The sequence below is a fragment of the Bufo gargarizans genome, chromosome 4, assembly GCF_014858855.1.
Source record: "Bufo gargarizans isolate SCDJY-AF-19 chromosome 4, ASM1485885v1, whole genome shotgun sequence".
Classification (NCBI taxonomy): Eukaryota; Metazoa; Chordata; class Amphibia; order Anura; family Bufonidae; genus Bufo; species Bufo gargarizans.
The window spans coordinates 70,200,049-70,224,550 of NC_058083.1; the positions used below are offsets into that span (position 1 = coordinate 70,200,049).

Sequence of the window (24,502 nt, forward strand, 5' to 3'; positions counted from 1 at the left end):
TTAGGGCAGTGATGGCTAACCTTGGCACTCCAGCTGTGGTAAAACTACAACTCCCAAGATGCCCCCCTTGCTTGGCTGCTCTCAGAACTGTATAGATATAAATAGAGCATGCTGGGAGTCGTAGTTTCACCACAGCTGGAGTGCCAAAGTTAGCCATCACTGCATTAGGGTATGTTCACACAATAGATTTTTGGTGCGGATCCTGCAGATGTTCCCCATTGTATCCGTGTGTTAATTCACATATCTATTTTCCATCTTGCGCTTTGAAAAACTGCTCTGCGGACAAAAATAAGTGTCCCGTCAATTCTTGATGTGGAATCCTCGATCCAAAACCCCACTGAAAACGGGCAGGAATTAAAGTCGTCGCCAAAAAATGCAGCAGGAAAAAAAATAAAAAAAGTCCCAAAAAAAGTGATGAGGATTCAGCACAGAAAATCCTCTGTGTGAACAGACCCTTACTTTGCTGTTAATCTTCGGTGGTTCCAGTGATTCACGTCGCGGGCGCCACCACCAGAAAGACAATGGGGGGCTTAGGTGAGAAAGGCTTCTTTTAACAATTCCTTCCTACTTCCTAGGACCCCTTCAAGACATCGTCTGTTAAATTCATTCTACAGTTGTTTCTTAGTTATATTCGTTTATGGGAAAGCTGGGTGACAGCAGATGTGGCCCCTGTGACAGGCTCCTCAGCTTCCCAACAGTACTGAAAGGCAGAAGAATGGAGAGGATACCACTGAGCACCCAGACTGACTCCAGAATGGAACAGTGTGAAGGACTAGGGAGATCTGCCCTTCAGAACACTGGGAAAGCTGGGTGGCAGCCGTCATGGCGGACAGATCGTGGAGGGCGCACTCACAGCGGTCTGATCAGCAGCTGGTCACTCTCCTCCGCCGGGACCACACTCTCCGCTTTCCTCTTCACAGACATCTTCAAACCAAGCACATTCCCGGCATGACTTCCGGTCTCTCAGTGTTTTCTCTCCCACTATCTGTCCGTGTCAGATTCTCCCCGCCACTTCCGGTGCAAAGTGTTCCCCACAGGAAGGTTCCGCTGGCTTTTTACTCCCAGGCGTTGCGACCAGTACTTGCCCGTTTTATGTTGCCAGGAGCAGCTCGGTAGGTGAGTGATAGCCCGGGCTGGGGGAGGTAATGATGCAGTCAGTGACAGCGGTGTGTGCTGCCGGTACCGCTCCGTGCTGCTCTGCAACTGGGCCTCAAGTTTACAAAAAAAAAAAAAAGAGCCTACTTGGAGCGGTCTCCCATAGCAACCAATCAGATTGCAGCTTTTATTTTCCCGGCGCAGGTTACAACATGAAAGAAGTGATCCTATTGGATGCTGTGGGTGACCGCACCACTTGTAGAGAAGCATGCTGGTGTAGTCTGCTGCCTCTGCTCTCTACAGCCCTGTCTGTCCCCTGCGTCCCTCCACCTGTTTACAAGTACTACTTGGACACTGGGAGTTGTAGTTCCACAACAGCTGGAGTAAGGGTACTTTCACACTAGCTTTATTCTTTTCTGGCATTGAGTCGCGTCCTAGGAACTTTCTCGGGAGACTTTCAGACATTCCAGGTGAGTATCATTGTGTGACAGTGACTTGTAGAGCGGAGCACTGCAACCTGTAAGGGTACTTTCACACTTGCGGCAGAGGATTGCGGCAGGCAGTTCCGTCTACGTCAAAACGTATGCAAACTGATGGCATTTGTCAGACGGATCAGGATCCTGATCCGTCTGACAAATGCATTGAAATGCCGGATCCATCTCTCTGGTGTCATCCAGAAAAATAGATCCGGCATTTATTTTTATCACATTTTTTGCGGTCTGTGCATGCGCAGACCGCAAAAACTGATCCATTTTGCTGGCATTAATGCATGTCAATGGAAAAAATGCCGGCATTCCGGCAAGTGTTCTGGAATTTTGGACGGAGATAAAACCGCAGCAACTGATCAGTTCTATTCCGGTATTGAGCCCCTAGGACGGAACTCAATACCGGAAAAGAATAACGCTAGTGTGAAAGTACCCTATACCGCAGCATGCTGCGGTTTTATCTCCGTCCAAAATTACAGAACACTTTTTTTTCCCATTGACATGCATTATTGCCAGATCCGGACTCGAGTGTTCCGGCAAAACGAATCAGTTTTTGCGGTCTGCGCATGCTCAGACCGCAAAAAATGTGAAAAAAAAAATGCTGGATCCGTTTTTCCGGATGACACCGGATCCGGCATTTCAATGCATTTGTCAGATGGATCAGGATCCTGATCCGTCTGACAAATGCCAATCAGTTTGCATGTGTTTTGACGGATCCTGCAGGCAGTTCCGGTGACGGAATCCTCTGCCGCAAGTGCGAATGTACCCTTACAGGTTGCAGTGTTCCGCTCTACAAGTCACTGTCACACAATGATACTCACCTGGATACTCAGCTGGTGCCGGGTCAGTGCCGGCAGGGGGAGCCACCATTTGTCCCTGCTCAGTACTTGCGCAGTGTCTGAACATGCGTGTACAAGTATGCACCTGCTGCTGTGCGGGTAGATGCCGCTCCCTGGTGAACCAGTAATGATGGGACTGCAGCCGACAATATAAAGCGAGAGCACTGACAGGGCTTCAAGGATGTTGGTTTGGGAACATTTGGAGGAGCATAAGGTTCACACAGTTTCGTGGAGGATGATTTGAGGCTGATTTTTCCTGCAGGTTTTTCAACCAAAGCCAGAAGTCGATTCAAAAGAAGTATAACGGAAGGACATGTACTTCTCCTTCCTGCTGGGTCCACTTTCGGCCTTAAAAAACCTGCAGGAAAATCTGCTTTAGGCCTCATGCACACAAGCGTATCGTGTTTTGCCGTCAGCAAAACACAATATACCAGCAGTGTGCGTTTTGCAGAACGGAACTTCCCACCCTATGATAGAAATGCCTATTCTTGTCTGCACAAAATGTCCCGTTTTTTTTTGTTTGTTTTTTGCGGGGCTGTGGAACGGAGCAACAGATGCAGACAGCATGCCGAGTGCTGTCCGCGCCTTTTGCAGCCCCAATGAAGTGAATGGGTCCGCATCCGAGCCACAAAAAAATGCTGCTCTGATGCGGGCCAAAACAACGGTCATGTGCATGAGGCCTTAAAGGGGTTTTCCCATCAGAGACAATGAGGGCATATCGCTAGGATATGCCCCCATTGTCTGATAGGTGTGGGTGCCACCTCTGGGACCTGCACCTACGCCTAGAACGGAGCAGGGAGAGTGGTAGCTGGAGGACCTCGGGTTTCTCGAAGTCCAGCCACCGCCAAGCACTCTCCCCATACAAGTGAATTCCACTCCCATTCATTTCTATGGGGCAGACGGACATAGCCGAGCCAGCGCTTGTCTATTTTCGGCAGCCCCATAGAAATCAATGGAGGGCGGCTGTGCATGCGCAGTGCACCCTCCGCCACTTTTCTCGCTCTGTTCTTGGCGTAGGTGCGGGTCCCAGTGGTGGGACCCGCACCTATCAGACAATGGGGACATATTCTAGCGATATGCCCCCATTGTCTGTGATGGGAAAACCATTTAAAGGGGTTGTCTCACTTCAGCCGATGGCATTCAGCAGAAGGGGTTCTCCGCTTTTGTAATATTGATGACCTTTCCTCAGGATAGGTAATCAGCATCTGATCGGTGGGGTTTTCACAGTCATATGAACACGCTTGTCTGAAACTAGCCTTAAAGGGGTTGTGAACGTGTTTTTTTTGATGACCTCTCCTCAGGAGAGGCCATCAGCATCTGATCAGTGGGTGTCCGACACCCAGAACCCCTGTCAATCAGCTGTTTGAAGAGGAGGCGGCGCTCCATGTGAGAGCTCTTCTTTATACTGCCTGTTGTCTCAGAAGTCTTCACTTGAATGGAGCGCCATCAGGATTTGCGGGCATAAAATTTACAGGGCATTTAAGTAGCAGTAAATTGGGAGATGTGAGCCTCATGCACACAACCGTATTTTTGGTCCACATCAGATCCACGGATGTGGACCCATTCATCTCACTGGGCCCACAAATAATCTGTTTGTCCGTGCCGTAATCCTGCAAGAAAGATAAAACATGTCCTATACTTGTCCGTTTTGCAGACAACAATAGGACATTTCTACTGAAAGGAAAAAGAAAATAGCAGCACGTACTCGCCCTGTGTTTTGCGGATCTGCAGTTTGTCAACCGCAAAAAATACATCTAGTCGTGTCCATGAGGCCTTAAAAATATCTCATCCACGCTGGTTGTAAATCTGCAGCGTGTCAATTCTTTCTGCGGATTCTCACCATAGATTTGGCAAATCTGGGGCAAAATCTGCAGCATATTTCCATGTCAAAATCCGCATGTTACATATTCGGATTTTGCTGCAGATTTGTGGTGGATTTTCTACTCTTTTAATTGAACAGTAAAGATTATGCAATCAAGAGCAGTAAATGGGGACAATAGTGAAAAGACGGATCAAGCCTTAGTGGATTGGCAGATAACATAAAGGTGAAGTGGATTTGGGAAGGACCGTATGCCTCCACGTCACACCGCAGAAAATGTTACTACAAAATAATAAATCTATATTCTATGTGGACAGGGCACTTTTACTCCGGTGCTGGTTGCAGGAATATTCTGGTGACAGTCACACTTTATATGTCTTTTCCCTGCAGGAAGTCCGGATGGAACTGTGATAAGAGAATGTTCCGCAAGGGGAAAAAGAGACACAGTAGTAGTAGCTCCCAGAGCAGTGAGATCAGCACCAAGAGTAAGGTCTGTATACTTTATGATAAGAGGCCTTGCCTCAGGTATCAGGGTGGACTATGAAGCTACAGCATGTCTGATCTTTTCATGCAGTTATGTCTCAGACCGCAAGCTTTATTTATTTTTATTGAAAACCCAGTAAATGGAGATATCACTGATGTCAATAGGAGGAGAAGTTGGCTACTTCCTCCCCCCGCTGAAGTCAATAGGAGGAGAAGTTGGCTATTTCCTTCCCCCACTGATGTCAATAGGAGAAGTCAGCTACTTCCTCCCCCCACTGAAGTCAATAGGAGGAGAAGTTGGCTACTTCCTCCCCCTGCTGAAGTCAATAGGAGGAGAAGTCAGCTACTTCCTCCCCCCACTGAAGTCAATAGGAGGAGAAGTCAGCTACTTCCTCCCCCCACTGAAGTCAATAGGAGGAGAAGTTGGCTACTTCCTACCCCTGCTTAAGTCAATAGGAGGAGAAGTTGGCTTCTTCAACCCCCCACTGATGTCAATAAGAGGAGAAGTTGGTGTTCATTGGTCAAATGGCCTATGTACAACTCGGTCCCCTGGGCTGCAATACTACAAACAGCCACTATACAATGTATAGTACTGTGCTTGGTATGCTGTGAGCAGGTCGCATTAGTCATACAGGTGATATTGGTGGTGGTGCCAGGAGACAACCCCACAGATCTAATATTGATGAGCTATCCTGAGGATAGGTCATTCATATCGTACTCATTTAAAACCCCCTTTAAAAGTAGTTGTAGAAAACTAAGCTAGTTGGGAGAAGTATTTCCCAAGGAAAGAGAACCATCCCGCTAGCGCCACCTTGTGTAAGTGGCTACCAACTGAGTGCAATGTTTGGATGCAGTTTAGGCAGGGTACTAGCTGTCCTTAAAGAGACCAATATCCTGCCTAAGCTGAATTCAAGGCGTTGCACTCAGCCAGCCCGCATCCTACTCCATACTGATGAGAGGCAAGCACCTTGAAACAGCTGTCTACAGATGGATAGTTAACTCAAGGCTTCTTTTCCTTGGGAGATACCTCTTTGCATATTGTTTTCCCATGGAGCATTGCCACTAAGTCTTTATACACGGCTGGTGTCTTTAAGGAGAGCCAGTACCCTGCCTAAGCTAAGTTAGTGGGGAAAAGTGTCACCTAAATGCCACAAAAACAAGAGCCATACAACAGGTCCTAAAATCTACCTTGTGCATCATGTGAATTGGATTTACCAGCTGTCAACCCTACCATGGAAGGTGGCATAAATATTATAAAACTTCTAGTTGTTTCATAGATGAGTCTCCCACACAGGATGATGATCACAGTTTTTTTGTTTTTTTTTACTGTGGGGACCCCCAACAATCAGTTATAATCTGTGAGAGAGCCCAATAGCAAGTGCCGAATGTCCCTGTAGTGCATCCTCTGAGAAATTAAAGGGGGTTATCTTGTGAGACAACCCCTTCAAGCAGCCATGTAGCTTGGGTTTCCTTCACCCAGGGTAAAGATCTGCCTACCTCCAACACATCACTTTGCCTCTGCCAAAAAGGTAACGTGAAGGGGTATTCCAGCCAGGAGCATTTAGATCATGGGAGTCCAACTGCCAGGGCTTCCTCCAATCACCAGAAACGGGGACCCTAGTTCTCCCTTAACCACAAGACAATAGGAGGGGTTTTGATGCAGTAGCAGCCCACCATGTGTCCTACCGTCTATTTACAGTCTATAGTGCTAATGGAAACAACTGTTGTGAATTTGAGCTTGGGATCATAAATGATGCATAGATAGTAGTCGGATCATCACTTACACAGGTAATATGAAGAGACACCTGCCTTCATTACACTATAAATGTGTCTTTCGATGCATTCTCAGTGGTCTGAGCAGTTATGGGATTATAGCTCAAACAGGGTGGGTTTCCCTTTCACATTGATCATGAGAACAAGGACTGATGTATTTGCAGTATTGTGTTGACTGATAATTATGGTTTCTTAGTCGGTAGATTCCAGCCTTGGAGGACTCTCCAGATCCAGCACCGTGGCTAGCCTTGATACTGACTCTACGAAAAGCTTTGGTAAGTTACTGTCTGAGCCAGGAAGCGATGGTCTGAGGTCACGGTGACAGTAGTCACCACGGCTAGCACTGAGATCAGTCTAGCAGATAGAAACTGCAATGCTTTTAAAGAAAAGATGTTATATACACTTCAATGACATCGTATTTAAAGGTACTGTGTAGCCTGTAAGTTTAAAGGCCCCATGTACATGGTCCGATGGAGCAGACGATTGCCGAGAAGGAAGCGTTCCATCCTGACTATCATTTGGGGATAGTATGGAGAGAAGAGATGCCATTGTTCATCCCATACAGAATCATTATTTGCTGGCAGCAGAGGCTGTTTACACAGCACGAGTTGCTGATTATGTAGGTGACCACATGAAAGATCCAATTACCTGATGAAAGACCGTTTTGCTCGTTCATCGGATAATTGGTGGCACCTTTACACTGGCAGATCATCGCTGGCAAGCATTCTTGCAAATTCTTATTAGCGATAATCTGGCAGAATGTCAGGCAGTGTAAAGTCCCCTTTCAGACTCGCAGTGTGATTATGTGGCAGCTCCTGTACTGAACTCCCAGTGCCGGGGTCGCATAGCATTATATTAATTTATGATGCTATGTAACCCTATATATTGCAGAACTGTAAGGGTTACATAGCATCATAAATCAATATAATGCTCTGCCATCCTATCAGTGCTGGGAGGTCAGTACGGGAGCTGCCGCATACTCGCACTGCGAGTCTAAAAGGGGCCTAAAGAGGCCTTAAGCTTTACAAACACGATTTTTGAAAATAATGTGGGATATGGATCCATTTGATGGTTATTAAGTGGATTCTCTGCATCTGAATTGCATGCAGAAAATCTGCATTTACATGCGATGCGGATATGTTTTCAGAAATTTCATCCGCACACTGCAGAGAAAACCTGTAGGGTAAACTGGCTTGTACTGCAGGTTGTACATCCGTAGCTTGTCAGTTTATGTTTTGTGTTTTACTTGCAGTCTCAGTCTTTGTAATACAAAGGCTGAAAGCAGCAGAAGACCCGGTATAATTCCTGCAGCTCATTTCGGCCTTTCTTTTGTTGTGGTGGATTTCAGCCATATCTACTGCGCACTTGCTACATGTGGCCATACCCTACGAAGGATTTTCCGCAGGGGAATTGCATGCAGAAAATGACTGTAGCAGCGAAGTGGATGAGATTTTGATAAATCTCATGCACACGCAGCCGTCATTTTCTGCATTCAAAGCCGCACATAACGTGACATGTGGTGAGGGTTTTATAAACCAATTACAGCTATTAGATTTCAACCTTTACAGTGTAGAAGGTGATATCTTTGTCAAATCTGCAGCACTTCCACACCAAAATCTATGCTTTTCGGTGCGGATTTTGTCGCTGTGGGTTTCCGTCAGGTATGCTGCAGATTGTCCTTTGGAAACAAAATCCACAGGGCACCCATGGCTTGTGGCCGTAACCATTCGCAATTCAGAAACCAAGGCAGAAATCTGAGGCTTATGCTACGATTCTGCATGGCTCAGGTCATTTCCATGTCGTGTATGGACACTCGATAAGGCTATCGCCAATTTCTGCGAGGAATCCTTGCCAAACATTGTGATGTCGGACAGAGAACTTACGGGAAAGCAGAAGAATAAATCTCTATTCTGAAGGCCAGAAAACCACTTTGGCATAGCGTGCACATCTGCAGAATCCACTTACTATTGGTCATTTGGACAGTTTCCAATCTTGGCTCTCTTCTTAATGAATCTTGAGTAACGAGGAGATCAGCCTGTTAGGCCCACATTAAGTGCTGCGCATTGATAAATGTGCATGTCTCCTTTAAAAGGCTTGGAGCAGTTGCATGAAACAAGCTCACAGGAAGTGCACTTCCTCTCATCGCTGCAGAGAGAGCTCAGTTGCCCACCATGCACTGCTGTGTGAATTATGCAGGACATAAGAGCGCAGAAGAGAAGTAATTGGGCAGCTTTGGTGCAAGGAATTCTTGGGTGTATGGCTGTTTATTAACCTCTTCATCTCTGCTCCCCACAGGACAAGCCTCAAGTAATTCAGAGCCCTGTGCTGAGTTCAAGGTGAAATATGTGGGATCCATTGAAAGAGTAAAGCCTGAGGATAGCAAGACGTTGCAGGGATCGCTGGATCTGATAAATTATATCGATGTTGCCCAGGTAAGGGTTATACAAGTTGGGTGGGAGCAAGGTGCACAATGGATGCACTAGTTACTTACGATTCTATAATGGTATGTATTCTTCTAAGTGCTTCTTAAGGAACTATAGGGACTCCTTGTTCTGCACCATGGTGCAATGCTGTCGTTTCCTCTCAGTGATGCCCAAATATACAGTATTTTTTGGACTATGACACCCCTGACTATAGGAGCCATCCAGAATATTGGAAAAAAAAAATTCATACTAACTAAAAGGCTTTTTTTCAGCCAATGGCATATCGCCTAGATATGCCATCAGTGTCAGGTAGGTTCAATCTCCAGATCGGGGGCCCCAGAGTGAAGGAGGGCACACTGCGCATGTGCTTGGTGCTCTTATTTCAGCGCTATGGCAGTTCAGAAAAATAGCTGAGCAAGCGTGCTCACCTATTTTCAGAAGTCCCATAAGGGTGAATGGAGAGTGCACCACTCAAGTGCAGCCACCACTCTATTCACCGCCAGTACTGGAAGTAGCCGAGCCGGTGCCAGCTATTTTCAGAGCTCCCATGGTGGTGAATGGAAGGTGTCTGCTCATGTGGAGGGCCTGTTATGAGATTTACATGGTTTCTTTGTAGCGCCCGTTACAATGGATGATCCCATCCTCTTCAACACTGCAGACATCTGCCAGGGGGGTTTATTCCCGGAGTGACATCTTTAACTTTGTAAACCTGCAAACACGATGCATTTAGAGAACAATCTGCTGTGCAATGAAGGCTTCAGCAGCCCTAAGGAGAATGCTTTATTGCTGCGGAGGCAGCAGCAACACGGAGCAAAGGGCACAGCAGTCTGTTACAAGGCAGGAGTCGACAAGCGGAGAGCAGGACGTGCAGAGAGCAGTCAGTACAGTAGAGGAAGGAGACAGTTGTGAGAAACAGGAATCAATGATCTAACAGAACGCACTGCCTGATCATTGAGGAGGTGGTCAGGGGGTCTAGAGCTCCCCAGACTTTGGACTATAAGATGCAGACACTTTTTAGCAAGGTTTTTCTAGCTACCTGTTCATTTCCAGAGGAGTGGCATTACCGGGCACATAAGATCCCCATTATCACCAACAGCAGCTTATCATCCACTCCTGCATTGAAGACTGGTTTAGCAAAAAGCACTGACGGCAGCGCTCTGACATCGCTGTTCTTGACCTACAGCTCCATCCTCTGGCTAGAAGTGGAATAGATTCATTGTCAGCACTTTTTGTGTCTTTAGCAGTATTGCGGCACCCATTCTTCCACAGACACAGGATATCTCTGAGCTGCACGATTATAATTGATGCTTTTATTCTCTACTTTAGCAAGATGGAAAACTTCCTTTTGTGCCTTCGGATGAAGATTTCAACATGGTGGTTTCAAAATACGGCATCAAAGTCACAACCTTGGATCAGTATGTAAGTGATTGTAAATGTGCTGTACCTGAATGTATACAACCTCTGAAACCAGGGGGCAGATATAACAGACATAGGCTGTACAGCTGCACAGGGGCAAGGAGGAGCACTGCAAGCCTAATAGAAGAAGTGCCTCCCACACTCTATTAGACAGGACGGGGTTAACGTTTCTCTATTATTTAACATTGTCGGCCTTAGAACAGGCTTATTGTGTGATATGTGTGCCCAACACAGCGCCATCCATGTTTGTGTGGTTGTGCCTGGTACTGCAGCTCATCCTTAGGCTAGTTTCATACAATAAAGGCACATTTCTGTGCCTGTATTACTGCTAAATGTCACAGCTCGACTGTGGATCTAATAAAACCAACTGACAGCATCATTGGGGACTATGCTGCAGTTAGATGAGGTCATTAGCCCCACAAGCAGGCAAGGACGTTTGGCCATAATACAGACGCCAATATATATGAAATATATATATATTCATCCCGATATTTTATATATTTGGGTTATAAAACCGCATTGTACTCTCAAATAGTGATGTAAACATTTGGCAGGTTGTCTTTCGATGGCTGCAGTTCATGTCGCGCTCTCTGGGGTTCAGTCTCTCCTTCATCTCTGTCCCTGGGCCATCTGAGGTTCCTGTTATCATTTTGGCCCAGGTACTTCTTGGTGTGGAGATCAGGAGGTGGCTGCGCAGGACACAGACTCTGGTGTGTGGAGGAAGGGGGGGGGTTAACGATGAGGACACTGAACAGCATAGCCCTGGACACTAAGAACCTTACCCACACACGCATCCTCTGTGACCATCCCAGGGCCAGACATAAAAATAAAATAAAACTCAGACCCCCTGCAGCTTCTCCTGTTACTCTCTAGAAGTATCACATCTGCTAGATGCAAGGGGAAGATTTTTTTCATAAAGATCCATACTGGACAGGGAAAATCTGGAACTCTGCAGCTGTTGCACAAGGACAGCTTAATAAGGGCATTAAAACAGGTAATGGGAGTTATAAATGTGTGACATGAAGTTATGCTGGGAGCCACAGGCCCTGGAAAACAGCCATCCAGAATGCACAAATTATAATTTGCAGCTGGTCTTGAGAGAGACTCCATCGCCGTTACATTATAAGAAAACCCCCTCTAACACTGCTGAGGAGAAGGGGTCCACAAGTCCTGCTGCCTGTGTCCTCCTTGCCCCGAATGGTCTTTTTCTATTCTCTGTCTGAACCCTGCTGTATCTGGCCCTCTAACTCCTTTTGGTTGATGATGCAGATCCTTGCAGGTTATATTGTGGCTCTATCGAGCAAGAAATCTGCTATCATTTTCCACTTTTTTACAAACCGGATTCCAAAAAAGTTGGGACACTAAACAAATTGTGAATAAAAACTGAATGCAATGATGTGGAGATGGCAAATGTCAATATTTTATTTGTAATAGAACGTAGATGACAGATCAAACGTTTAATCCGAGTAAATGTATCATTTTAAAGGAAAAATACGTTGATTCAAATTTTCACGGTGTCAACAAATCCCAAAAAAGTTGGGACAAGTAGCAATAAGAGGCTGGAAAAAGTAAATTTGAGCATAACGAAGAGCTGGAAGACCAATTAACACTAATTAGGTCAATTGGCAACATGATTGGGTATACAAAGAGCTTCTCAGAGTGGCAGTGTCTCTCAGAAGCCAAGATGGTAGAGGATCACCAATTCCCACAATGTTGCGCAGAAAGATAGTGGAGCAATATCAGAAAGGTGTTACCCAGCGAAAAATTGCAAAAGACTTTGCATCTATCATCATCAACTGTGCATAACATCATCCGAAGATTCCGAGAATCTGGAACAATCTCTGTGCGTAAGGGTCAAGGCCGTAAAACCATACTGGATGCCCGTGATCTCCGGGCCCTTAAACGACACTGCACCACAAACAGGAATGCTCCTGTAAAGGAAATCACAGAATGGGCTCAGGAATACTTCCAGAAACCATTGTCAGTGAACACAATCCACCGTGCCATCCGCCGTTGCCAGCTGAAACTCTACAGTGCAAAGAAGAAGCCATTTCTAAGCAAGATCCACAAGCTCAGGCGTTTTCACTGGGCCAGGGATCATTTAAAATGGAGTTTGGCAAAATGGAAGACTGTTCTGTGGTCAGACGAGTCACAATTCAAAGTTCTTTTTGGAAATCTGGGACGCCATGTCATCTGGACCAAAGAGGACAAGGACAACCCAAGTTGTTATCAACGCTCAGTTCAGGAAGCCTGCATCTCTGATGGTATGGGGTTGCATGAGTGCGTGTGGCATGGGCAGCTTGCATGTCTGGAAAGGCACCATCAATGCAGAAAAATATATTCAGGTTCTAGAACAACATATGCTCCCATCCAGACGTCATCTCTTTCAGGGAAGACCCTGCATTTAACAAGATAATGCCAGACCACATTCTGCATCAATCACAACATCATGGCTGCGTAGGAGAAGGATCGGGTACTGAAATGGCCAGTCTGCAGTCCAGATCTTTCACCTATAGAGAACATTTGGTGCATCATAAAGAGGAAGGTGCAACAAAGAAGGCCCAAGACGATTGAACAGTTAGAGGCCTGTATTAGACAAGAATGGGAGAGCATTCCTATTTCTAAACTTGAGAAACTGGTCTCCTCGGTCCCCAGACGTCTGTTGAGTGTTGTAAGAAGAAGGGAAGATGCCACACAGTGGTGAAAATGGCCTTGTCCCAACTTTTTGGGGATTTGTTGACACCATGAAATTCTGATTCAACATATTTTTCCCTTAAAATGGTACATTTTATCAGTTTAAACTTTTGTTCCGTGATTTATGTTCTATTCTGAATAAAATATTAGAAGTTGGCACCTCCACATCATTGCATTCAGTATTTATTCACGATTTGTATAGTGTCCCAACTTTTTTGGAATCCGGTTTGTATTTTACGTCTTGGTTTTCAGTAGATCTCTGTTACTAAATGGGTTTGAAGGTAGATTTCACCTGAGTTTAAATCTCAGCTTCTCTTCCCCTCAATAAATCCTGGAAATCCTAACACTAGAGCGTAGAGTCACTTGTTGCCTGTGGTTTCAGGATGTGTTGCACCGACACCCGCTCTATCTCATTGTCTCCATGGTGTGCTATGATGATGGACTGGTGGCTGGCAAGAGTTTGCTAGCTCTGAAGACCAAAGTTGCCAGTGAGGACCAGTGTAGCCTGTGGGTTTATCAGTGTGCCAATCTGGTGAGTACTCCTTACACACATGAATTTGGCTCTGGTGGAAAAAAAAAACCGCAAGAATATACATTTCTTTGCTGTAGTGTTTTTGGCATAGTGAAAAAGATGTAAAAATGCCTGAAAAAAAGAAAAAATATACCGTACTAGTTACAATATACTACGTTTTTTTAAAGAAAGCAGAAAGACAAAATACGCACCTAATGAACAAAAATTACAGTAGCAAAAAAACACTTGCGTGCCCCGTGTTTCATACTGTATTTCCCATAGACCTTCAGCTAATACCTGGAGCTGATGTTTTTACTGCCAAAAAAAGTATAATAAAATAGACATGCAAAAACACAGCAAAGTGCAGAAAAACGGCACTAAAAAAAGAAAAATGTGCAAAAGCAACAAATCCTATAGTAAGGGTACCTGCACACGGAAGTGGGTGTATGTGCCAAAGAACCGCTGATTTCTGTGTGTTTCTGCACCATTTCTCATATCGGGTTGTGATGCAGTTTTGCTGCAGATCTCACCTTTCATTTGAAAAGGGTAAAATCCGCAGCTAAAACCGCAACATAATTGCTACGGATTTGGAAATTCAAGACAGTATTCAAGACGTAATCTGCAAAGTATACATGGGAATCCGTGTGGAAAAAGACGCACGTAATCCGCACTGTGTGCAGGTACCCTAACAGATCCGATTGCATTTGTGTTTCTTCACTATCATGTACTCGATTGCCATCAGTTAAAATCAACCAAATCTGCTTCACCCAAATGACTGAATGTAGAATGATATGTAGTGTGCAGTTCTCACCCGTCTGTTACATTCTTTATATAGGAACATGCCCAGTCCATCTGTAAGGTCCTGTCCACAGCGTTTGATTCTGTCCTCACTGAGAAGACGCGAGTGCCTCCAGAATGACTGCTGGGATAGTGACAACCCTACCAGGATCATTCCAGAATGTTCTATACAGAAGAAAGCCACAAGCCAGGATTTGTGAGGACATGTATATATCACAGAGCTATATTTTTTTATATTCACCTATTGCTGCAGTTACTAAAGTCACTCACAGTCCTGTAATGTCATTGGCATTTAAGTTCCAGACCATGTCAGGTATGAAACTTCCATCCACTTATTACATGGGTGGAGGTGCAGTGGTACAGTATTTACCTGTGCATGTAGGTACCCATACAAGAGCGTACTACAAGCCGGGGTAGAAACCCATGTAACGCAGGTAGTAGCTAGAATATTGACTGTTCGGCAGTTATGAAATTACAACTCTCAGCATCCTCTGACAGGCTCCATCAATCAGGGCAAGCTTATTGTTGTAGGTTTCATACAGCTGGAGAGCCACAGGTTGGTAGCCACTGAGTAATGGGTATGCTGCCCTGTGATATGGCTACATTTCACATCTACCTGGTAGTCACTAATGAGACGATAAAAAAAACAATGGCGGCTTGTCTCATCAGTACATTAATATTGCAATGCTGCTACAGCGATACCGGCCCCTGCCTAAAAGTTATTGGTACATAATATTTAATGTTTCATTCCAATATGTGTTGCTTTTATGAGCATTTTCTAACTGGTTTCTATCAGAAACACTCCTAGAGCTCCTCAGATATTCAATCCAATTGTTTTCTGTGGTCAGTGAAAGGGGTTGTTCTCAGGATAGGTCATCAATATCAGATCAGTGGGGATCCAGCATCCGGCACTCCTGCCGATCAGCTGTATGTGGAGACGGCAAGCGCAGTGTGCACGTGGCATCTCCCGTCTCTCTTCGGGTCCATTGCTGCTGTCTATGGCAAAGACCATAGACAGCAGTGGTGAACAGGAAGAGAGACGGCACATGCACACTGGGCGCTCCGTATCCTCATACAGCTGATCTGTGGGGGTGTCGGACCCCCGCCGATCTGATATTGATGACCTATCCTGTGGCTAGGTCATCAATATTAAAAGCCTGGACAACCTCTTTAAAGAGGACCTTTCATGGGTCCAGACATTATGAAATAACTAGTAAGTTATGTAGGGAAAAGTGCACTGATGTAATATTACTTACCAGTTTGTCTGGGCGCCGCTCCGTTCGCCCGCTGTGCCCCCCTGCAGTTTTCCCAGCTGGTATGCTAATGAATAGCATTGGTACAGGAAGAGGGAGACTGCCCTGTTTCTCAAAGGGCGTCTCCTTCTCCCTGGCTGTAGCGTGGTCAAATCACAGCAGAGAGCGTCACAGCCAGGGAGAAGGTGAATTATTATTTTTTTCTCATCCGTATCATTGGGGGTCACAGACTTGACCTTGGGTATAGCTGTTGCTGCTAGGAGGCGGAAACTATGCACAAAAGTGTGAGCTCCTCCCTTTTTTTGATTTTCTTCTAGCGGGATTACAGGCCGTCTTAGCTGCCTGCACTCCCAGACAGGAGACCAGGGGGTCCACAAGCCCGCTGCTCCTTCCCGGTCTCCAGAAGACAAGAAGGACCAGAGGTTCCTAATCCCGCCATCCTTCGGGTCACCACGGCCGCCCACGACAAGTCCCCTCTTTCCGGTGTAGCAGTCCTCCCCAAGGGGGGCCGCACACCGAAGGTGGTGAACTGGCTGGAACAAGGGGGACAGAACACGCCAGACGGGTAAGTATTCCTGGCTCCAACCTCCCTTTCCCCCTTCTCAGGTTACTTGCTGTGGATGATCCTCACAAAGCCTTGTCCCCCCTAGCGTTAGGAAAGAGTTAGCTGCATGGCGGGTCTTCTGTGGGGGTGGTAGCCCTCTGTGCTTGCCAAACCTCTTTCTGTCACAGACGCCATAGTAGCCCATGGTAGAGCCGGAGTGGGTGTGCTCTCTGTCTAAGATGGTGCAGGACGTTTCCCAGTCCAACAGGGCCATTGTGGAAATGCTGGGGCGTTTGGCCGCGCGGCCACCCTCTGACCAGTCAGACTCTGGGGACCCCTCTGCTACTCCCCATCGCGGCCGCCCTGCAAAACGGGCCAGACCACCCTCTCTTCGAAAGCGTCTGTGTCCCCCTGTTTCCTCCATCTCCCCGCCACTTCCCAGGGAGTCTCGCTCCGACGCGTCCTCATTAGAAGAGGCGTATTCTGAGGATAAGTTGTCCGACGCTGACTTTATCTCACCGGAGGACCAGTCTTTCAAACTGTCCACTATGGTAGACAATCTCATTGCAGCGGTCGCTCGCCAATAGTTTTCCCCAACTACCCGGAGTTTGATTTCTCCCTTTCCAAGGAATGGAACTTCCCTGACAGGCGTTTTGCTTTGCCGAAACGCTTAGATATCTTATATCCCTTTTCAGAGGATTTGATAAAGAAGTGGTCCTCCTCTCCTGTTGTTGACCCTCCGTTATCCTGCCTGGCTAAGAATACCACCTTGCCTATGGCAGATAGGGCTTCCTTCTCGGACCCCAGGGATAAGAAATTGGAATCTTTTGCCAAATCTGCCTTTGAAGCAGCTGGCACTGCCCTACACCAGGTTTTTTGCCTTTACATGGATCAGCAAGGCTATGACAGAGTGGGCAAACAAGCTACGTCTCAGGGCCTCACCTCGGGGGACTCCTTGGAGGAACTTTTGGATATTGCAGTGCAACTTCCCCTCGCAAGCTCTTACATCTGTGAGGCCTCTCTGGATGTGGCCAGGCTTTTGGCCTGCTCTTCAGCCCTTTTGGTGGCTATTCGCCGTACCCTGTGGCTATCTTGCTGGGGGCAGATAATGCTTCTAAACGGGCCTTGACGTCCCTCCCCTTTGCAGGTAACAGGCTTTTCGGCAAGCGTCTGGATGACATTATCTCTGCTGCTACAGGGGGTAAAAGCACCCATTTGCCGCAGAGTAGGACGCAGACCTCTTCTTCGGCCCTTTCAGAGTTCCTCCAGCCCGAAGCAGCCAGCCCACAAATCTGCCCCAGAGTAGAAGCACAAGCCATCTTTCAAGCCTCGCCAGCAGAGCTCCAAGCCCTATACCCCTAAGTCTTCCTCTGCATGACGTGCGGTCTCTGGCACCCCCCAGTTGAGTGGGAGGTCATCTTCATCTGTTCCAGCATGTTTGGCTAGCTCACATCTTGGATGCCTGGGTACGAGAAGTCATCTCGGAGGGTTACAAACTGGAGTTCCGGTCCCCACTTCCGCCCTAGTTTTTTCGCTCGTCCCCCCCTGACCTCTCCCTCCGCCACCCACTTCTTTTTTCAGGCTATTTTCACCATTTTGCGGCAGGGAGTGATTGTTCCATTTCCGCCTTAAGACCGCCCCCTTACTGGCCTCTGTTGAATCCTTGGGACCTTAATCTGGTGCGCAGCGCTCTCCAGTCCTCTCCTTTTGAGTCTTTGCAGCAGGTGTCCCTTCGCATCCTACAAGGTGGCCTTTCTGGTGGCAATCACTTCCATCCGTAGGGTGTCAGAACTCACGGCTCTTTCCTGTCAGTCACCCTTCCTTATCCTCCATCAAGACAAGGTAGTCCTTCGTCCATTCCAGTCTTCCTTCTGAAGGTCGTGTCGGTATTACATCTCAATGAAGAGATCATTCTCCTTTCCTTTTGTCCTGCCCCGTTTCATCCTCGTGAGCAGTCGCTCCACACTCTGGATTTGGTTTGGGCCCGACAGACGGATTCATTATTAATCATTTCAGAGGGACCGAGACAAGGGCTGGCTGCGTCCAAAGTTTCCATTTCCCGATGGATTTGTTTGGCCATTATGGAAATGTACAGCATCAGTGACCGGGTTACTGCTCATTCTGCTCAGGCAGTAGGGACCTCTTGGGCAGTACATCATGGGGCTTCGGGCCTTCAGGTGTGCAGTCAAGCCTGTGTCCACCAATAAACGGAAGAGAAACAGATTTTACGGTAAGTACAAAAATCTAGTTTTTTTTCCCTGGCTGTGACGCTCTCTGCTGTGATTGGACCGCGCTACAGCCAGGGAGAAGGAGACGCCCTTTGAGAAACAGGGCAGTCTCCTCCTCCCTGGCCGATGCTATTCATTAGCATACCAGCCAGGAAAACTGCAGGGGGGCACAGCGGGCGAATGGAGCGGCGCCCAGACAAACTAGTAAGCAATATTACATCTGTGCACAGTGCCCCACCTGCTAGTTATTTCATAATGTCTGGACCCATGAAAGGTCCTCTTTAACACTTGCCTTCCCGTTCCTAATGGGATACAATCCATATGACTCCATCACTTTGTATACACAAAAGTCAAAACTGGTGCAAAAGAAAAGCGGAGCAGTTACTCCTGGCATCCAATCAGGCCGCTGCTTATTCCAAAGAGCCTCCAAAATGAATAGGTGGAATATGATTGGTTACTATGGGCAACTGTACCACTTTTCCTTTCCGCCAATTCCGATAAACCACCCCCTCAGTTTACACGGCCATGCTTTTTAGGCCATTTCTCGATTCCAGTTGCCTTCACTCTGACCTAAGAGGAATATGTGCTCATTCCCAGGATGAGACAATTTCTCTTTATTTGCCACATAAATAAGAGAAGATTCGTGGATATGGAGCTGTGGGATCGTCTTTACTTTTATTTTACCTGTAGATAGCTGGTTTACCCCCACTGACCTTCCATCATGGAAGATGGGGAATGAAGGGGCAGGACCCCCCTTAGGCTTGTGCTATACAGTCCACATGTTAGATGTTACTTCAGGTACATGTATATCTCTATGTCAGGCAGTCATCTATGCTTGAGATCAGGAAGTTCTTTATTCTCACCACGAGACGCCTCACAGCTGCTTATCCTCCTTTCCCTTATGAAATAATGAGAGATACAGCCATGTTCGGTGCAGTCAGCATTAAAGAGTAAGTAAACGTTTAATTAACTTTTTGGAAATAGTCCCTAATGCCCTAATAATACTTTTTGTAATGTATTTTATGAATGTATTTTTAATAGAGTTTACCCCCGTCCTAAAGCGCACCTTCCCCAGTGCGCCTAAAATCCACTTTTCTGTACACAGTTATACGGAGTACACAGTCTTCAGATTATGAATGGGAGTGCAGCTCATGGAGTACAGGCAGGAGTGCACATTTACTAAATGCTGGCATAGCACATGGGTACCCTGTAACCATGTGCTATGCCAGGATGAGCAGAGCGGCTCCTGCCTGTGCCTGCTTCGCTAAGCTAAAAGTTGAAATGCAGGAAGTTTAGCTTAGTGAAGCAGGCACAGACATGTGCTATGCCTGGATTTAGTAAACCTCAGGGAGGGGGCGGCAGAAGCAGCAATGTGCGTTCCTGCCCGTACTTCATGCGCTGTGGTCCCATTGATAAACTGTACAGCCTGTACTCCGTACACCACTGAGAAGTCAGCGATATACAGAAAAGTGGATTTTAAGTGCACAGGGAAAGGTACGCTTTATGGGGGGAAAACTCTATTAAAAATCCATTAAAGTATTATTTGGGCATTAGGGACATTTTTGAAAAAAGTTACTCTTCGAAGGGGATGTCCAGTACTTTTATATGGATGGCCTATCACTACTGTTCCCACTGAAGTGAATGGGAGAAGCACTGCAGTAACCAGCACCGTCCACTACACAATAGACAGAGCTACTCCAGAAAAGCTCATTAACAGGTCTGCAGAGTGTCGACCTCCAGAGAGTCTGATATTGAAGGCTCTTCCTGAGGATAGGCTATCAATATACTGGAGTGCCCCTTTAAGCTAGGGCCGCACAGCCAACGCTGGCAGTATTGTCATGGTTTATCTCTGCATAATGAAAGTGAACGTGGAGCGACTGCAACATGTAAGCCACAAGTAATCCAACAGGCTTGGATTTCTGCCAACTTGCAGGTCGCAGATGTGGCCATGTTCACTTTCATTATGTTGTGACATAACGATACTGCAGTATTTGCCAGTCATCGCAGCATTGGCTTATCTACATCAGAGTGTCTGTACCAGGTATGCAGAGTGGGAGTTGCAGTTCTTGCTGTTGTAGCCTATAATGGTTTGATACAGGCAAGCAAACTACAGCTGCCAAAGTGCAAGACGTATTATAGGACCTCAGCGAAGATGTTAGAGGTATTTCAGTCCTGTCATCATTGCTAGTTTAGTAAACCTCATTCCGACACTTGGGACTATGTACCATACAGACAATATTTAAGATGATCATGCTGTGGATGCAATGTCAACTTACCCATCCCCATCAATATAGGGTCTCTCTGCCTCACCAGTGGGGTGATGTAGGGATTTAGTGTGTTCTCCTCTGTATCTTAATGCTGCATTTACCATTGTGGTACATCTTTTATTTATTTTTTAAATCACAATATTATTTTTGACTTCGTTTTTTTGCCTTGTGATTTTTATACAATTGCCTTGCATTGGTCAGTTAAGATAATAAAAATGTATTGTACATTACAATAAACCTCCAGAGCAAAAAGTTATATAATTTTGACCTCTGTGTTTTTATGCTTTTACTGTGTGAACATCCACAAAACCTTCCATTTAGCTGACTGGTCCACTGATCTCAGAAATCTCCATCATGGGTTACCCCCCATATATGAGGCCGGACCACGGTAGCGGGAGTGAACGTTTCTGTTCATCTGTTTCCTTGGAATAAAGTAGCAATTTGATTGGGTGCCATGAATAACTAACTACTTCACGTTTCCTTTGTACTACTCAATGTGTAAACATACACCATGAAGAGGCTATGGGGGAGATTTATCAAGACCGGTGCTTTCTGCACTGGTCTTGATATCCCCTGTGCTGCCAGAGGATGCGGTACACGCCTTGTCATAAATTAGGTGTGTCCTCCAGCTGTTTGTTTGCCTAAACAGAAATCTACATAAGCTCTGAGCTGGCTTCATTTGTGCCAGAAAACTGGTGTAAATGAAGATACATTTGTCTCTGGTGTTGGCCATGCCCCTTTCCTGCCCTTGTCACGTCCACCTGAAAAGTGTTGTCGGTGGCGTAAAAAGATGTACTTTGCCTTTTTTTCCTTTTAAAAAGTTGCATTCCCTTACGTCCTAACCAGCAGCACAAGTGGGGAGTTCTCCCCTGTGAAACTAGTAGGACAGGTGGAATTTTTGATGACTAAAAATTTCCTACCAAGCACTAATTAAATAATTAGTAGAAAACCCACGCCTATAAAGGGCAGACTGCCCATAAGCCCGAATGCACACGGCCGTGAGCGGTCCGTGGAACCGCGGCCTGGATTCCTCCTGAGAGCAGGAGCGCACGGCGTCATGGGTTGCTATGACGCCGTGCGCTCCCTGCTGCCGCCGCAATACAGTAGCACACTGGTATGATCTATACCAGTGTATTACCGTACTGTGGCGGCAGCAGGGAGCGCACGGCGTCATAGCAACCCATGACGCCGTGCGCTCCTGCTCTCAGGAGGAATCCAGGCCGCGGTTCCACGGACCGCTCACGGCCGTGAACAATGGCCGTGTGCATTCGGCCTAATCCAGTTCTTTTTTTCCTCTGTCCCTGTGGACAGTAGGACGGGTCAGGCTGCGGCCTGTTACCTTAAAAATGTTTTTTTTTTTTTCTGATACAGATATTCCTACCACTCAATAGCTGGATCTAGCTCTTGGCCCAAAGTCATCCTCGGTCACTCGTTGGTCCGCGATCCGCCGCCTGCTGCACCGAGGTAGCGGCGGTCCAGGCTACAGGGGCGGTGCCTGTCGGCACTCTGTCCGCTTGGTAGTCTGTGGATCGCCGGCATCTCTGTCGCCGGCTCCGGCTGCACGGCCGACAGGAAGTGCGTCATCGACTTCCGGTTCTCGCGCCAGTTTTGTTTTTTCCTAAATACAGCTGTATTTCTGTATTATGAGCCCTGGGGGCTACAGGATTTAAAGAGATATGTAATATATATATTGTTTAAAACTAATATTCCTGGGGTTTTTAGAAAAAATTTGGTTGAGGCGGAGCTATCGATGGGGGGGCAGAGCTAAGGTCAGAGGTGGAGCTAGTCCACCTATATAAGCCCACAACAAGAGTAGTACTTCCTCTTTCTGAGCAGAGAGCTAAGGCTACAGTTCTGTGGCTGCTACTACTACTAAACCTAAAGTTTCTTTCTAGATGGCGTCTCCTTATGGTGATCAGCGCGGGAAAGCCTCCCACAAGCAGAGACATCTAGTCTGTGCTTCCTGCGAGATGCCAATGCCGGACTCCTATGAGTATAATAGGTGTCAGTTATGTCGTCCTTCTCTGTCGCAACCCACCGTAAGCGACATGTTTGGGTGGATGAAGTTTTTTTGGGGAAATTCCATTTCCGAGATTAAGAGCGCCCTCGCATCCAAGAGATCAAGAGCATCATCTCCGGGTCCGATGCCTATGCTGGAAGCGATCTCCGTGGACGACCATTCTTCTTCGGACGACGAAGACTCGCTGTTCCTGTTTCCAGCTGAAAAAAACCAAAGGCTTTTACGCCCCATCCGGTCAAGGGATCGTAATGTTGAGCAAGGGGAAGCTCCGCCTTCCACCTTCCAGTCTAGGGGGTTAAGGACCTTCAAAGTGGACGAAAACCTTAAGGGTTTTATGCTGACCGAATGGAAGCATTCGGAGAAGGGTCCAATACTCAACAAGTGGTTTAAACTCATGTTCCCCCTCCAGGAATCGGAGTCCGACCTTTGGGTACCGCCTCCGAAGGTCGACATGGCGATATCCAAATTGTCCAAAAGGACCCTATTCCCGACAGATGACGGTAGTAATCTCCAGGACCCGTTAGACCGAAGGGTCGAATGCACCCTAAGGCGCAATTACTCTTTTGCGGCAGCTTCCGTGTCAGTAGCTGTTGCCTCGTCTGAGACGGCGGACTTTGTACGTTCCCGCATCCTAAGAATTCAGGCTGACCTGGAGGCCGGAGTGGCCAGAACGAACATTCTGGATCAGTTTAAGACCCTCCTGTTAGGAGCAGATTATCTATGCAACGCCTCTGCGCAGCATTTAAACCTGGCTGCGAAAAGTATGGCACTTTCTTCTGCCAGCCGTAGGCCCCTCTGGTTGTGACCTTGGGTTGCTGATAACACCTCTAAGTTTAACTTATGCGGCCTCCCCTATGAGCCAGGAAGGCTATTTGGTTCTGAGCTGGACAAGCTCATGGAAAGCTTGGCAGACAAAAAAGGGAAAAATCTCCCTCAGCAGTCCTTTCGGGGTCGCAGTAGGTCCAGAAACACAAGACACCAGGGCCTCTCTAGATCCCAAAGACGTCAGGGGTCCTCCAGACGCGGACGGGGTAGGGATCGCAAGACCGACCTATGACTCTCCTGTTTACCTTCCCCTCCAGACCCTCAGTGCGATGCACAACTTTCAAGTGTTCCTCCGGTCGGAGGTCGTTTACGTTTTTTTCAGCAGGCCTGGCTGCAAGAAATTCCGGATCAGTGGGTCCTAAATATAATTTTGTCCGGCTACACGATAGATTTCGTGTCTCCCCCTCAGGAGAAATTTGTGTTAACTCGGCCTTTACCCCAAATCAAACAGAAGATCCTGGAGGACGCGGTCCTCCTTTACCTTCACAAAAAAGCCCTAGAGGAGGTTCCCTCCCACGAACGAGGGGTGTATTCCCCCATGTTTCTAGTCCCAAAGCCTTTCTGGCGCATGATAATAGATCTGCGCTACCTAAACCGCTTCATAAGGCAGAAGCGCTTCAGGATGGAGACCATCCGCTCCTTAATCAATATTCTAAATCCCGGAGACCTCATGGTCGCTATAGATCTAAAGGACGCTTATCTTTAGGGCTGCAACGATTAATCGATTATATTCGATAACTGGATTCGTTGTCGACGAATCCAGTTATCGAATAATCGCCGATTCGTTGCTATGCGGGCGGGCGCTGCATCTTTATTTTACCTTTTTACAATGACGCTCCTGTAACAGCCAGGCAGAGCGGACGGCGGCGTAACGTCACTCACTCACGTGACACGCCTTCTCCGCCTCCTTCATTCATGAGGTGGGCGGAGCAGGTGCGTCACGTGAGTGAGTGAGTGACGTTACGCCGCCGTCCGCTCTGCCTGGCTGTTACAGGAGCGTCATTGCAAAAAGGTAAAATAAAGATGCAG

The 24,502-nt window shown here is 47.0% G+C and overlaps 2 protein-coding genes across 5 annotated transcripts in view; one reads left to right on the forward strand and one right to left on the reverse strand.

Annotated features, from left to right (window-relative positions):
* CPSF3 (cleavage and polyadenylation specific factor 3) overlaps window positions 1-1,002 on the reverse strand; it is a 40,960-nt gene extending 39,958 nt beyond the window's left edge. Inside the window, exon 1 of the mRNA XM_044289825.1 lies at window positions 854-1,002. Coding sequence (XP_044145760.1) covers window positions 854-924 — 71 coding nt within the window. The 5' untranslated portion in view covers window positions 925-1,002. The remainder of the gene's footprint in view (window positions 1-853) is intronic.
* On the forward strand, window positions 949-15,422 carry ITGB1BP1 (integrin subunit beta 1 binding protein 1). Of its 4 annotated transcripts, none has more exons than XM_044289826.1 (7): window positions 949-1,112; window positions 4,629-4,728; window positions 6,691-6,769; window positions 8,790-8,926; window positions 10,244-10,336; window positions 13,410-13,559; window positions 14,374-15,422. In XM_044289826.1, exons 1-7 carry the CDS (start codon window positions 949-951, stop codon window positions 14,455-14,457), a joined length of 807 nt encoding a protein of 268 aa, XP_044145761.1. In that variant the 3' UTR covers window positions 14,458-15,422. The 4 variants fall into 4 exon arrangements, with proteins under 4 accessions (XP_044145761.1, XP_044145762.1, XP_044145763.1 ...); XM_044289828.1 differs by having other exon boundaries at window positions 1,033-1,116; XM_044289827.1 differs by lacking the exon at window positions 13,410-13,559.
* Window positions 15,423-24,502: the final 9,080 nt, after the last annotated feature.